Source organism: Castor canadensis, chromosome 15 (genome assembly GCF_047511655.1).
Source record: "Castor canadensis chromosome 15, mCasCan1.hap1v2, whole genome shotgun sequence".
In the NCBI taxonomy this organism is placed as follows: domain Eukaryota; kingdom Metazoa; phylum Chordata; class Mammalia; order Rodentia; family Castoridae; genus Castor; species Castor canadensis.
The window spans coordinates 56,876,384-56,888,669 of record NC_133400.1 but is presented as its reverse complement, the minus strand read 5'-3'; the positions used below and the strand labels follow the sequence as shown (position 1 = coordinate 56,888,669).

General features: G+C 33.1%; 1 protein-coding gene across 1 annotated transcript in view; it reads right to left on the bottom strand.

Annotated features, from left to right (window-relative positions):
- LOC109679405 (ankyrin repeat domain-containing protein 26-like) overlaps positions 1–12,286 on the bottom strand; it is a 73,709-nt gene that overhangs the window by 39,767 nt on the left and 21,656 nt on the right. Inside the window, 4 exon segments of the mRNA XM_074055407.1 lie at positions 2,611–2,748; positions 3,474–3,657; positions 5,202–5,292; positions 5,295–5,393. Coding sequence (XP_073911508.1) covers positions 2,611–2,748; positions 3,474–3,657; positions 5,202–5,292; positions 5,295–5,393 — 512 coding nt within the window.

Below are 12,286 nucleotides of genomic sequence, written 5' to 3'. Positions count from 1 at the left end.
AGCTTCTTCACTGGTAAAATGGAGATAGTAATACCATCTACCTCTACTGGATGGTTGGTGAGATAAGATTAGGGAGTATAACCTTATATGAGTATAGGGCACATAGAGACCTATGTATAAAATTGCTACTAGTATTAGTATCATTATTGAATTTTGTATTCTAATACAATTTGATCTTTTAGATATGTGGCATGATAAAGGAAATAATGGGAGCAAATGGAACTGTGTATCCAAGGCTACATATTCAGAACTTCATGGAACTATCATCAATTCCACTAATTAACATTTTTTTGTCAACTCACTATAAGTTATAGCTTACTAGCTCACAGTACTACTTGTAAACAATCATCATAGAGCTCAGTGCACATGTCACCTCCTGTATTAAGTAGTATGTAACTGACATGACCATCAGTGATAGGCTAAGCCACTGTCCTAAATAGTAGATTACCAAATTCCTTCATTTACAATAAGAGTTCACGTTAAACTGCTTTGTCCAGGCCCTCATGGAGAGATGGAGGTGATTTGGAATGGCACATCAGAAAAGATAGAGCCTGAACTTTTTACTTGGTAAGTTATTAGAAAGATGTAAATCCCTGTTCTGAATACACAATAATGGTATGAAAGACTTTATTTTATTCTAACAAATGTTAAGCAAAAATATTTCCAATTTGTTCAAAAATAGAAGCCATGCATATTAGTATATATTATAGCACTTTAGGTAAATTTATACATAAAAAAACAGAAACAGTAATGTAAGAGCAAAGACAAGGCAACAACCGACAAGAGTAAGGTCAAGAATGATCAGAAGAGTCAGTCAATGCCTTGTGAAAAAGTAAATTGTGAGCCAGTTCTGAATAAATGAGGCCAAAAATAAAAACTGACAATACAGAAAGGACATCATAGTCAAATGCAGAGAGATGGAGAAATCAGCCCAATTAGACAGGAAATCAAAATCCAGTAGATAGGAAATCAAAACATGTTCACAAAATACCTGACAAATTACTAATTATAGCCAGGAAGGAGTATTAATCCAAGACCCAATCCACTGGTGATGGATAAGTGGAATACCCACACAATTGAATACTACTAAACAATAGAAAGAAATAAAGTACTGGTACTTGCTACAACACATGTGATCCCCAAAATATCATGCTGAGTGAAAGTTCCAGTCTAAAATGACTACATATTGTACATTACATTTATATGAAATATCCAGGCTAGGGAAATTATATAGACAAAGAAACAGATGGGTGAGTTTCTAGGACTGGGGAAGATTGAAGGATTTGAGAATTTGTCTTCAAATGATGAATATGTTCCAAAATTGACTGTGGTAATGGTGACATAACTCTGTGAACACATTAAGAAACACTGAGCTATAGGTTTGTCTATTACAGCTCAATAAAGTAGCTTTTTAAAAATCCAATGGCAGAATCTGGAAACTTTTCCTATTTCTTCATTTTGGATATAAATACTATACTTGCTCTACTTCTCTGCTTCTATATTATGTCTAAAATGAGATGGGTCCTGGACCCCATGGCTCATACCTGTATTCTAGCTACTTGGGAAGATGGCAGTCCCAGACCAGACCAGGCAAAATAGTTTGCAAGACCCCATTTCAATGGATAAAAAGACGGGCATGATGGTGCACACCTGTCATTACAAAGTCAGTGGGAAGCATAAAATGAAAGGATCACAGTCTAGGCCAGTCTGGGCAAAATATGAGAGCCTGTCTCCAAAAAAACAAGAGCAAATTCCAGTACTGCTAAAATAATAATAATTAATAATATAATAGTAACAATAATAAAATTGAAAAGGAATTGACTTAAGTTTTCACATACTTTTTAAGATAATCTAAAACATTTGCTCTTATAAGAAGGAATGAGGATCTTTGTTTACAAGCTGTCTGGAAATTTTGAACTCTGTATACATGGATCCTAGGTTATGGACATGTCTCAATGGTAGAGCACTTGCATAGCATCCATAAAGGCATGGGTTCCATCCCCAGTATAGAAAAAGCAAAACATAAAAACAAAGTCTTTGGTCCTGGGATGAAGAATGGTGGTAGCCCATTCTTATACTTATTATCTAAGTATATGTTAGGGAATATCATTATTTTCAGGGGCTCTTTGTACTAAAATAGGAGATAACTAGGAGCAAAATGTAACTCTTCTCAAAAGGAAGGAGATGACAGTCAAATTATTATCTCTGCTATCTACACTTTTGTTTCTTACCTTGAAGGGAAAGTAAGCAAACCTCCACATTAACATATGAAGGGTGTGGAGTGATTGTGTCAAACTTGAACATTGATTGTTATTAGCAAGGGTTTTGAGATCCTCAAAAAATCAATTCCTATGGAAAATGTTAAAAGTGTTCTCCTTGGATGAGGCCATTGAGAATGTCCCTAAGTAACTGGTGAAGGCAAGTTGACATGAGTTAAAAGCAGTATGTTCTCCAGTGGGGAAAAACTGTTACCAACCTGAAAGTATGTATAGTATGTATAAGCACACAGGGTTGTAATTCCACAATAACCTCCTTGGAATTTTAATACAAATTGAAAACATGTACACAGAAATGCATATACACATATTTGAAAATGACTAAAGAAAATACCTCAGCACTCATTTTCTCTGTCTCCATTTCTATCTCCTTTTCCTTGCAGAGGTGATTTGCCAGAATCTCATCTTGTAATATTCTGGCATTCTGTTCTTGGGAAAGCTTTCTCTGGGTATCATTTCGTTCCTCTAAAGCCTAGAGATACACTGAATTAAGTTTTTAGACTCACACCATTAGGGGTCCTAGAACTTTATTAAGAGAAGAAAATTTAAAAACAAAAACTGAAATAGAGCACCTTTTAGAAACACAAGAAACTTTTGGTCATAGGTATTAGTCAAACTTTCATCACATAAATGATGACTAAATTTCTCAAAACCAAAAACTGTCCTTGAATACAGAGTATTGTGAATTAAAAGTTCTTTACAAAGCATTTAGCCTGTTTCATTAAAGTTTCAAAGCTAATTAATCTGCATTTTGATATAAAATGCCTAAATTAATAATTGTGCTAGTGATTCAAACCCACTTACTTTCGATTTCTTCATCTATCTGTTACCAAGATTTACAACAAATAATTTTAGCTATAAATGTGCTAATTCATTTTTATAGAGGGTAAATATTTTGATTTAAACCTAATAATACAATGATACACAACATAACAAGGTTCAGTCGACAACAGCCTGCATAAACAGTAGTGGTCCTGTAAGACTGTATTGCCTCCTGTTGAGGGAGATGTCTTAAGTCTGTGTAAGCACACAATTGTGATGTTTGCTCAGTCACAAAATTTTAATACACTTCTCACAATGTATACCCATTATTAACAATGCATTACTATATCTACCTATCTATCTATCTATATGGGATAAGTAATATTGATGAAGTAAGTTGACATAAATTCTGAAATTGTAGAAATATTAATTTACCTTAGTTAAATTATTTCTCACAGTCTTCAGCTCCATATCCAGTGTTCTAACACACATGTCAAGTTGTTGTTTCATTTCAACTTCTTTATTATAGTACTCTTCTTTTTCTATTAACTGTTCCTTAATTTTTTCACAAAGCCAAACAGCATTTCTTCTTTTCTCCTCTTCGTGTTTTAAGGCAAATCTACAGTTAAATATGCTTGCAATGAAATTTGTTTTATAATAAAATGAAAGGCTCTTTTTGTAATCTAATTTCATATGTTGAATTATTATCCTAATTGAATTTCTATGTTACTTAATATTTACTATTTTTTCTTCCTATTTCTCATGTTTTTAATTTCTCACTCCACTCTCTTCCAAATGACACATATACTTGAAAGGCAATAATGAAAATTAAGTTAATTAGTAAATTTCTGTCATTAGTAACCCAGATACATAGCACAGAAAAGAACTTCAAACTTATGCAGTGAAGTGGCATGTGTAAAATGCATTCCTTATATAATTACATCTCAATGAAAACACATAGTTTAAATTTAACTCATATTTTTAAATTATTTCTTACAAAAAAGTTATAGATTCCATAAGTATAGTGTTATCTTGATGAAATGACAGAAATCCCTGAAAGGAATTTAAAATATGAGATCTCAACCTCAGATATTTTCCATCCAACAAATATCAGTGCATTCCTGTAGTCCAAGCTTAGGCTAAGTGTGCTATCCCACTTTTATAATTCTTTACTTTTACATTGTCAGCACATACTGCATGTTGTTATGCATTTTATAAGCAATAATAATATTTCTTTGGAACAGGACAAGATCCAATAAGTAATTAAATAATAGAGAATTATGGTCCTTTCACCATAGAAATTTGAATTAATTTTATGTATTGCTGAAAAACTAATCGGTAAACTCTTTCTACTCTACTTTTTATCTCATGAATATTAGTATTAAAGATGATAACTATCACTCTTGCTCAGCCCTGGATTTGATCCTTACACACCAAAGAACTGTAAATGTTCTTAAAGTTTTATAGGATGATATAAATGGCCATTTCATACTCTTCTAGTGGAAATGGACATTAATACAAACTTTCTTGACAACAATTTAGAAAAAAGAATTGACAAAAAGATATTTAAAATATTCCTATATTTTAGCCAAACATTTCTATCTGGAAGAATTTATTCAAAGTAAATATAGAAAATAATTATATAACAATGTTCCTTGCACAAAACGTAACAAAAAAAAACTAATACCAGATTGTATTTGGTAAATAAATTACCAGATTTCTATACCATTAAAATTTTGCTTTGGAATGGTATAGTCTGAATTATTGGAAGAATTCACAGTTAACAACTTGTTTAATTAGTCTCAAGATTTCATATTCCATAAGAATAAGAACTTTTCTCCCTGGCTAAACCCCCAAAGCGCAAGTCAGCAATCACAGAAATTCCCCTATGTATTTGTAGTATAAAACATATTCTTTGAATCTTTCCTTTTTGTTGTTTTTTGAGACAATGTCTGCTAGGTTGGCCTCAAACTCCTGGTGCTCTCACCTCAGCCTCCTAAGTGCTGGGATTACAGGTGAGCACCACTGTGCCTGACTCAAAATTTAAACTTTGACTTCCACAGCTGGGGAGCAATCCCAGGACGTTACACAGGATAAGCAAGCACCCTACCACTGACTTAAACCCCAGCCCTCACACATTTATTTAAAACTAGGATATCATACCTCAAATTGCAGACTTCTTTTTCTTGTTCTAGTTTTTCTTGCTCAGTTTCTGATAGCTCCTTTTGTAATGCACTAATCATTTTTTCCATTTTTTAATTTTTCTGTTAAGTACTTCACAGTGACTACTTTTAAGATGTATTAATTTTTTATATGAATGGACTGTATCCTGGATTTTCAATAAACTACCAGAATCTATATCAGGTAGAAAAGAAATAACACATATGAGCACTTTCTTATATGGAGTGCTATACATTTTCACATTCACTTTTTCATATCCCAAACAAATGTACACAAACCTACAATGTGGAACACATCACACTAAGCTCTGCAGACAAAACAGATGTTTAACCTCTAGTGGGGAAGGAAGTGAAATAAAATTTCCATTACAAAGGCAGATAAGTTCAGACAATAGATCTCTGTGATCATCTAAGAGAAAATGACCTAAACTAAGATCAGGAAGGTACCCAGAGGAAGAGAAGGGAACATTAGTAAATGAAGGATTAATTGGAAGCAGTTAGGCAGAGGGTGACAAGGAGCAATCTAGCCAATTTGTAGAATGTGCTGAGGCTCTATTGAAATATGCTTCTAGCCAAGATGATGTACCTGATTTACCTTCCTACCAGAAACGGACTGAAGAAAACAGACAAAATATATTAAATGACAATTTTCAAGACAATGAATAATCCTTGAAAGACATGGAATCACCCTTCCTATCTCCCAGCTTCCTAATATGTGGCAGGTTCCATGCCACTGACACAAGGAGAGGGAACTGAAGTAGAGCTGATCAGACACCCAGAGCTGAGGTGATAAAACACCACAACATGGCCACTACACAGTCTTAAAAAGTCTTTGAGAATTCCTAAATAAAAGGACACAAAAGACTGAAAATTCCAACCAAAAACTCATCCCCAGATACATAAATCTCAGTTTAGAAACACAAGTTTCATGATAAAACAAGTCAATATGTCTCCTTCAAGCTCAAAAACTATACAGTACTGAAATGATGATAGTGATGAGGAAGAAATTTCAAACAATGAATTAAAACAACAAAACAATAACAAGAATGGTCAATGATATTAAAGAGGATATGTGTATGCAGCTGAATGAATTCAGAGGGGATATATATAAATGACTAACAGAACAGTTGAATGAAATAAAGAAGAAAATGCAGGATATTAAAAAAAGGAATTCAATAAAGATACAGAAATTCTGAAAAAAAAGCAAAACAAATTAAAATCTCAGAAGTGAAAAATTTTATAGCCCAAATAAAGCCCAAAACTATCAGAAGGAAAGAAATAATAAAAATAAGGGCCAAAATCAATGAAAGAGTATCAAAAAAACCAATACAAATAATCAATGAAACAAAAAGCTGGTTCTTCAAAAAAATAGATAAGATTGATAAACTTCTAGCAAATCTGCATAAGATGGTGGAGAAAGACACATATTTATAAAATTAAATTAAAAAGTGGACATTACAACACCACCAAGGAAATTCAGGCCATCATTAAGGATTACTTTGCAAAACTATATTAAATAATTTGAAAATCTAGAAAAAATGGAAAAAATTATAGAAACAAATGACCCTCCAGAATTGAACCTAGAGAATACAAATTAGCTAAATAGATCCATATCAAGGAATGAAATTGAAGCAGCAATGGAGTCTCCCAAAAAAGAAAAGTCAGTACCCTACAGATTCACTACTGAAATTTACCAGATCTTTAAAGAAGAGCTAACATCAATACTTCTCAAATTTTTCCATGAAATAGGAAAGGAAACAGCACAACATTCTATGAAGCCAGGATTACACTCATCTCCAAGCAGGACAAGGGCATTAAAAAAAAAAAGAACTACAGTCCAATCTCTTTGATGAACATAGATGCAAAAATCCTCAATAAAAGAATGCAAGCCAAATCCAACAACATATCAGAAAGATCAAACACCATGACCAAGTTGGCTTCATACCAAGGACACAGGGATGGCTCAACACATGCAAAACATTAAGTGTAATACAGCATATTAACATAAGCAAAGACAAAAACACATGATAAGCCTATGACGAAATTCAACATTCTTTCATGATAAAAGCTCTGATGAAACTTGGAATAAAAGGAATGTACTTCAACATAATAAAAATATGACAAGCCTGTAGCCAGCAATCTTACTAAATGGGAAAAAAATTGAAATCATTAACCCTAAAGTCCAAAACTATTCAACATAGTCTTGGAAATCCTAGCTATAACAAGACAGGAAAGAGAAATAAAAGGAATTCAAATAGGAAAATAAGAAATAATGCTATCCCTATTTGCAGATGATATGATCTTATGCCTATAATACCTGGAAACCCCACCAAAAAACTCCTAGACATCATAAACAGCTTCAGCAAGAAGCAGGATAAAAATGAATTTACAAGAATTAGTTGCCTTTCTATATACCAACAATCAACAGTCTAAAACAGAATATATGAAAATAATTCCATTTATAGTGGCCTCAAAAAATAAAATACCTAGGAATAATCTTAACAAAGGAAGCAAGAAACCTCTACAATTAATACTATAAACCATTAAAGAATAAACTGAAGAAGACTACAGAAGATGGAAAAATCTCCCATGCTCGTGAATTGGCAGAATCAATATTGTGAAAAGGGGTGCACTACCAAAAGCAATCTACATGTTCAATACAATCCCCACCAAAATTCCCTTGACATTCATCACAGAGAATGAAAACTCAACCCTAAATTTCATTTGGAAGCACAAAAGACTGCAGATAGCCAAGACAATACTGAGCAAAAATAACAATACTAGAGGTATCACAATATCCAACTCCAAGCTATATTACAGAGTCATAGAAATAAAAACATCATTGTATTGGTAAGAATAAGAAAAAAAGACATGAAGATCAGTGGAACAGAATGGAAGACCCAGATGTGAATCCACACAGCCACATCCACATGCCCAAAATATACAGTGGGAAAAACAATCTCATCAGCAAATGCTGCTGGGAAAACTAGATATCTGCATGCAAAAACTGAAACTAGATCCATATCATTTACCCTGTACAAGTATGAACTCAAAGTGGATTAAGGATCTTAATTTAAGACCTGAAACATGGAAGTTAGTGTAGGAGAGAGCAGGGAATGCAGTGGAATTAATAGGCACAGGCAATGACTTCCTCAGTACAACACAAATGGCTCAGCAACTAAGAGAAAGGATTGACAAATAAATGGAACTACATGAAATTAAAAAGTTTCTGCACAACAATAGAAATGGTTTCTAATTGAAAAGGTTCTCCACAGAATGGGAGAAAATCTCTGATAGCTATATATCTGACAAGAGAATTATAACAAGAATTTACAGGGAGCTCAAAATCTAAACTCTCCTAAAATCAATGACCCAATGAAGGAATGGGCAAATGAACGCCTACTATCAAGAACATAAACAGCAACAATAAAAGTTGGCAAAGAAGTGGAGAAAATAGAACCATCATACAGTGCTGATGGGATTGTTAATTAGTACATCCATTATGGAAAAAAGTGGAAAGCTTTTGCCATATGACCCAGCAATTCCTCTTCTAGGGATAGTCAGGAAAGAATATAAGTCAGGTGTGAGCCACCTGCACACCCATGTTTATGATATCATTATTCACAACAGCTAAGCTAGGTAAACAGCCAAGATGACCCAGTACTTATGTATGGATTAAGAAAATGTAATATTTACATACAGTAGTTTTATTAATTCATAAGGCAGAATGAAACCATGTGGTTTTTTGGAAAAATAAATGCAGTTATAGGACATCATGTTAAGTGAAGGAAGCCAGGCTCAAAAAGACAAAGGCCACGTATTTTCTTTCATATGTGGGATATAGACACAACACAAATATAAGCAGCATTATGAAAAGTGATTATGCTAAGGGGAGGTGACTACTGGGAGAAAGAGGGTAAAGAAGGAAGTTAAGAAGGTGAATATGGGTGATATACGTTCTAAATAAGAACCAATATAGAAAATGAAACCTGTTGAAATCACCATAAGAAGGGGACTAAGTATAAAAGAGAAAAATAGAGGCCATGAACCAATTTGAGCTATAATATATACATAGGTGGAAATGTCACAAGAAAGTCCCTGTACAGCTATCTTAAACAAATCAAAATATCTTTTTTTCAGAAATGGAAAACTGGAAGGCAAATCAGGTCCTGACTGGGGGTTGATACGTTGATACCAGTGGAAGGGGGGAAGACATAGAGGGGAGGGGACATAAGGAAAATGTAAGAGGCTGAAGGTAGTGGAAATATAATGTACTCAAGTATGAAAATGGAATAAAAAGAACAGTTAAAACTATTACAGGAATTGGTAGTGGGGGGATAAAAGAAAATGATGGACAGAGTGAATTCAAAAACTTTTGTACGCACTATAATACACCCCCAGTTATAATAATATAACAAATTAAAAATAAAATTAAAAAGAGACTAAATTTTGTTAAATGCAAGAAAGAGAGTGTGTGACTGATTAGAACGAATAGTGTTGTAAATACAATATTAGGGATTAAGGATAAATTAGAGGAATTAGATCCATCAGTGGAACACAATGAAATGTAGTAAGAATATTTAAACAAAGCATGTAAGACCGCTGTGCCAACATCAAAAGACCAAGCTTATGAATTATAGGTATAGAAGAAGACCTAGTAACCAAACAGTTAACTTCTTCAATAATATAATAGCAGAAAATTTCCCCAATCTCAGAAAAGAGAGAGTCATCCAGGAACAGGAGGCTTTCAGAACACCAAACAAGTAAGATCAGAAAAAAAATCCACATTCTGACATTATATAATTAAAACAATAAACATGCAAGAAAATAATATTGAAAGCTGCAAAAAGAGATGTGATAAGTCACATGTAAAGGCAAATCTATTTGTAAAACAAATTTCTAATTACAAATTCTAAATGCAAGGAAAGCATGGAATGATATATGTTGAGCCCTGAAAGAAAACAGCTATCAACTGAGATTACTGTATCCAATAAAACTATCCTTCCTAATTGAAGGAGAAAGAAAACCTTCCACCATAAACAAAAACTAAAGCAGTTCATGACAACCAAATCAGCATTTCAGAAGATACTTAAGGGAATCCTATAGAGAGAAGAAGAAGATTAGAAGAACAAGGAAAACACAAGAAAGAATAAACCCCACTAGGCAAGTAGCTTAGCAAACATGGAAAAGGGGAAAAGTAAATATGAGAAAAACAACAAAATGACAGAAAATGCTACATAGCCTTCAATATAACACTGAATGTTAGTGATCTCAATTCTCCAATCAAAAGACACAGAATAACAAATTGCATTAAAAAGCAAGACTCACCTACAAGAAATGCATCTCATTGACAAACAATGGAAAGGTGGAACATGGTGAAAGGGTAGAAAAAGATCTTCCAAACAATGGATCCAAAAAACAGGAAGAAATGACTATTCTTATACCTGGTAAAGCAGACTTCAAAACAAAATTAACCAGAAGATACAGGTCACTATTAGTGAAAAACAGAGATATCACAAATAACGTAATCATGCACTTTAAACAAGAATAATCCAATACCAAAACAAGTGGAATGAAAGAAATAATACAGATTTGGGCATAAATTGATGAAATAGAAACTAAAAATATACAAAGAATCATTGAAAAAAGTTGGTTTTTTGAAACAATAAATAAGATTAATAAGACCTTAGCCAATATGACTAAAAGAAGGTGTGAAAGATGCAAATTCATAAAATTACAGACAAAGAAGTGATATTATAAAAAATACCAATGAAATGACAGGATTGTTTGGGAATACTTTGAAAACCTATATTAAAATAAACTAGAAAATGAAAAAGAAAAGAATAAATTTCTAAATGCATTTGACCTACCAAAACTGAGCCAAGAGGATACAAACCATTTAAATAGATGTATAACAAACAATAAGATTGAAACCACAATAGGCTGCCAACATAGAAAAGCCCATGCTCTGGTTGTTTTGTTGGGGAATCCTACCAGAACTTTGAAGAAAAAATAATTCCAATATTTCTCAAATTTTCCCATGAAATAACGTGAAGGAATGCTATCAAACTCATTTTATGAAGCAAATATTATACTGACTCCAAAACAGGAAAAGAACACAACAATAAAAGAGAATTATAGATCAATCTCTTTGACAAACATAGATGTAAAAATTCTCAATAAAATACTTGCAAACCAAACTGAACAGTAAGATCATAAAACAACATAATCATTAGGTTAAAAGACAAGATCATAAAAGATCACACACCATGATTAGTGTTATTCCATGGAATTGAGGATGGTTTAACACTCATAAACTTTAAAAAATATAATACACCACATAAACAGAATCAAGAACCTACTATTCTAGGGCATATATCCAAAGAAGTATAAATACAGGACAGATACTTTCATGCTCTTGGTATTGTAGCTATGTTCACAAAATCCAACTGGGCAATCAGTTGAGGTCCCCAAAAACCAATGGATGGCTAAGAAAAGTATGCAGAAAATGGATGGAAGTGGAGATAATCATATTAAGTGAGATAAGCCAAGTTCAAAAAGCCAAATGCCACACACTTCTGCTCATTTAAGTAGTCTAGACCCAAAATGATAATGGTGATTACAATGATAAGATTAATGTGACATGAATAGAAAAGAGGGACTATCTGTGGAGGAATCAGTAGGAAGACAGAGAGGGAAAGAACAGAATAGTGAGTGGTGAAGAAGATTGAACTGCATTACATATAGACTTATGAAGACAGCATAATCAAACCCACCACACACTATTTTGAAAGGGTGGGAGGAGAGAACCGGGTATAGAAATATAATGGTTAGAGTGAACTTGTTCAAAGTACACTTTACACATATATGGAATTACCACAATGAAACTTCCTTGTGTTCTTATTGTATGCTAATTAAAAAATCGAATGAAAAACAAAATAGAAAAGACCAAGTTAAACCCAAACATAACAGATCAAGGATGTAATAAACATTTTTATAATCCAAATGTTTGTGTTCCTGAAAAATTCATATGCTGAAATCTAATCACAGAACCGATGGTATTAAAAG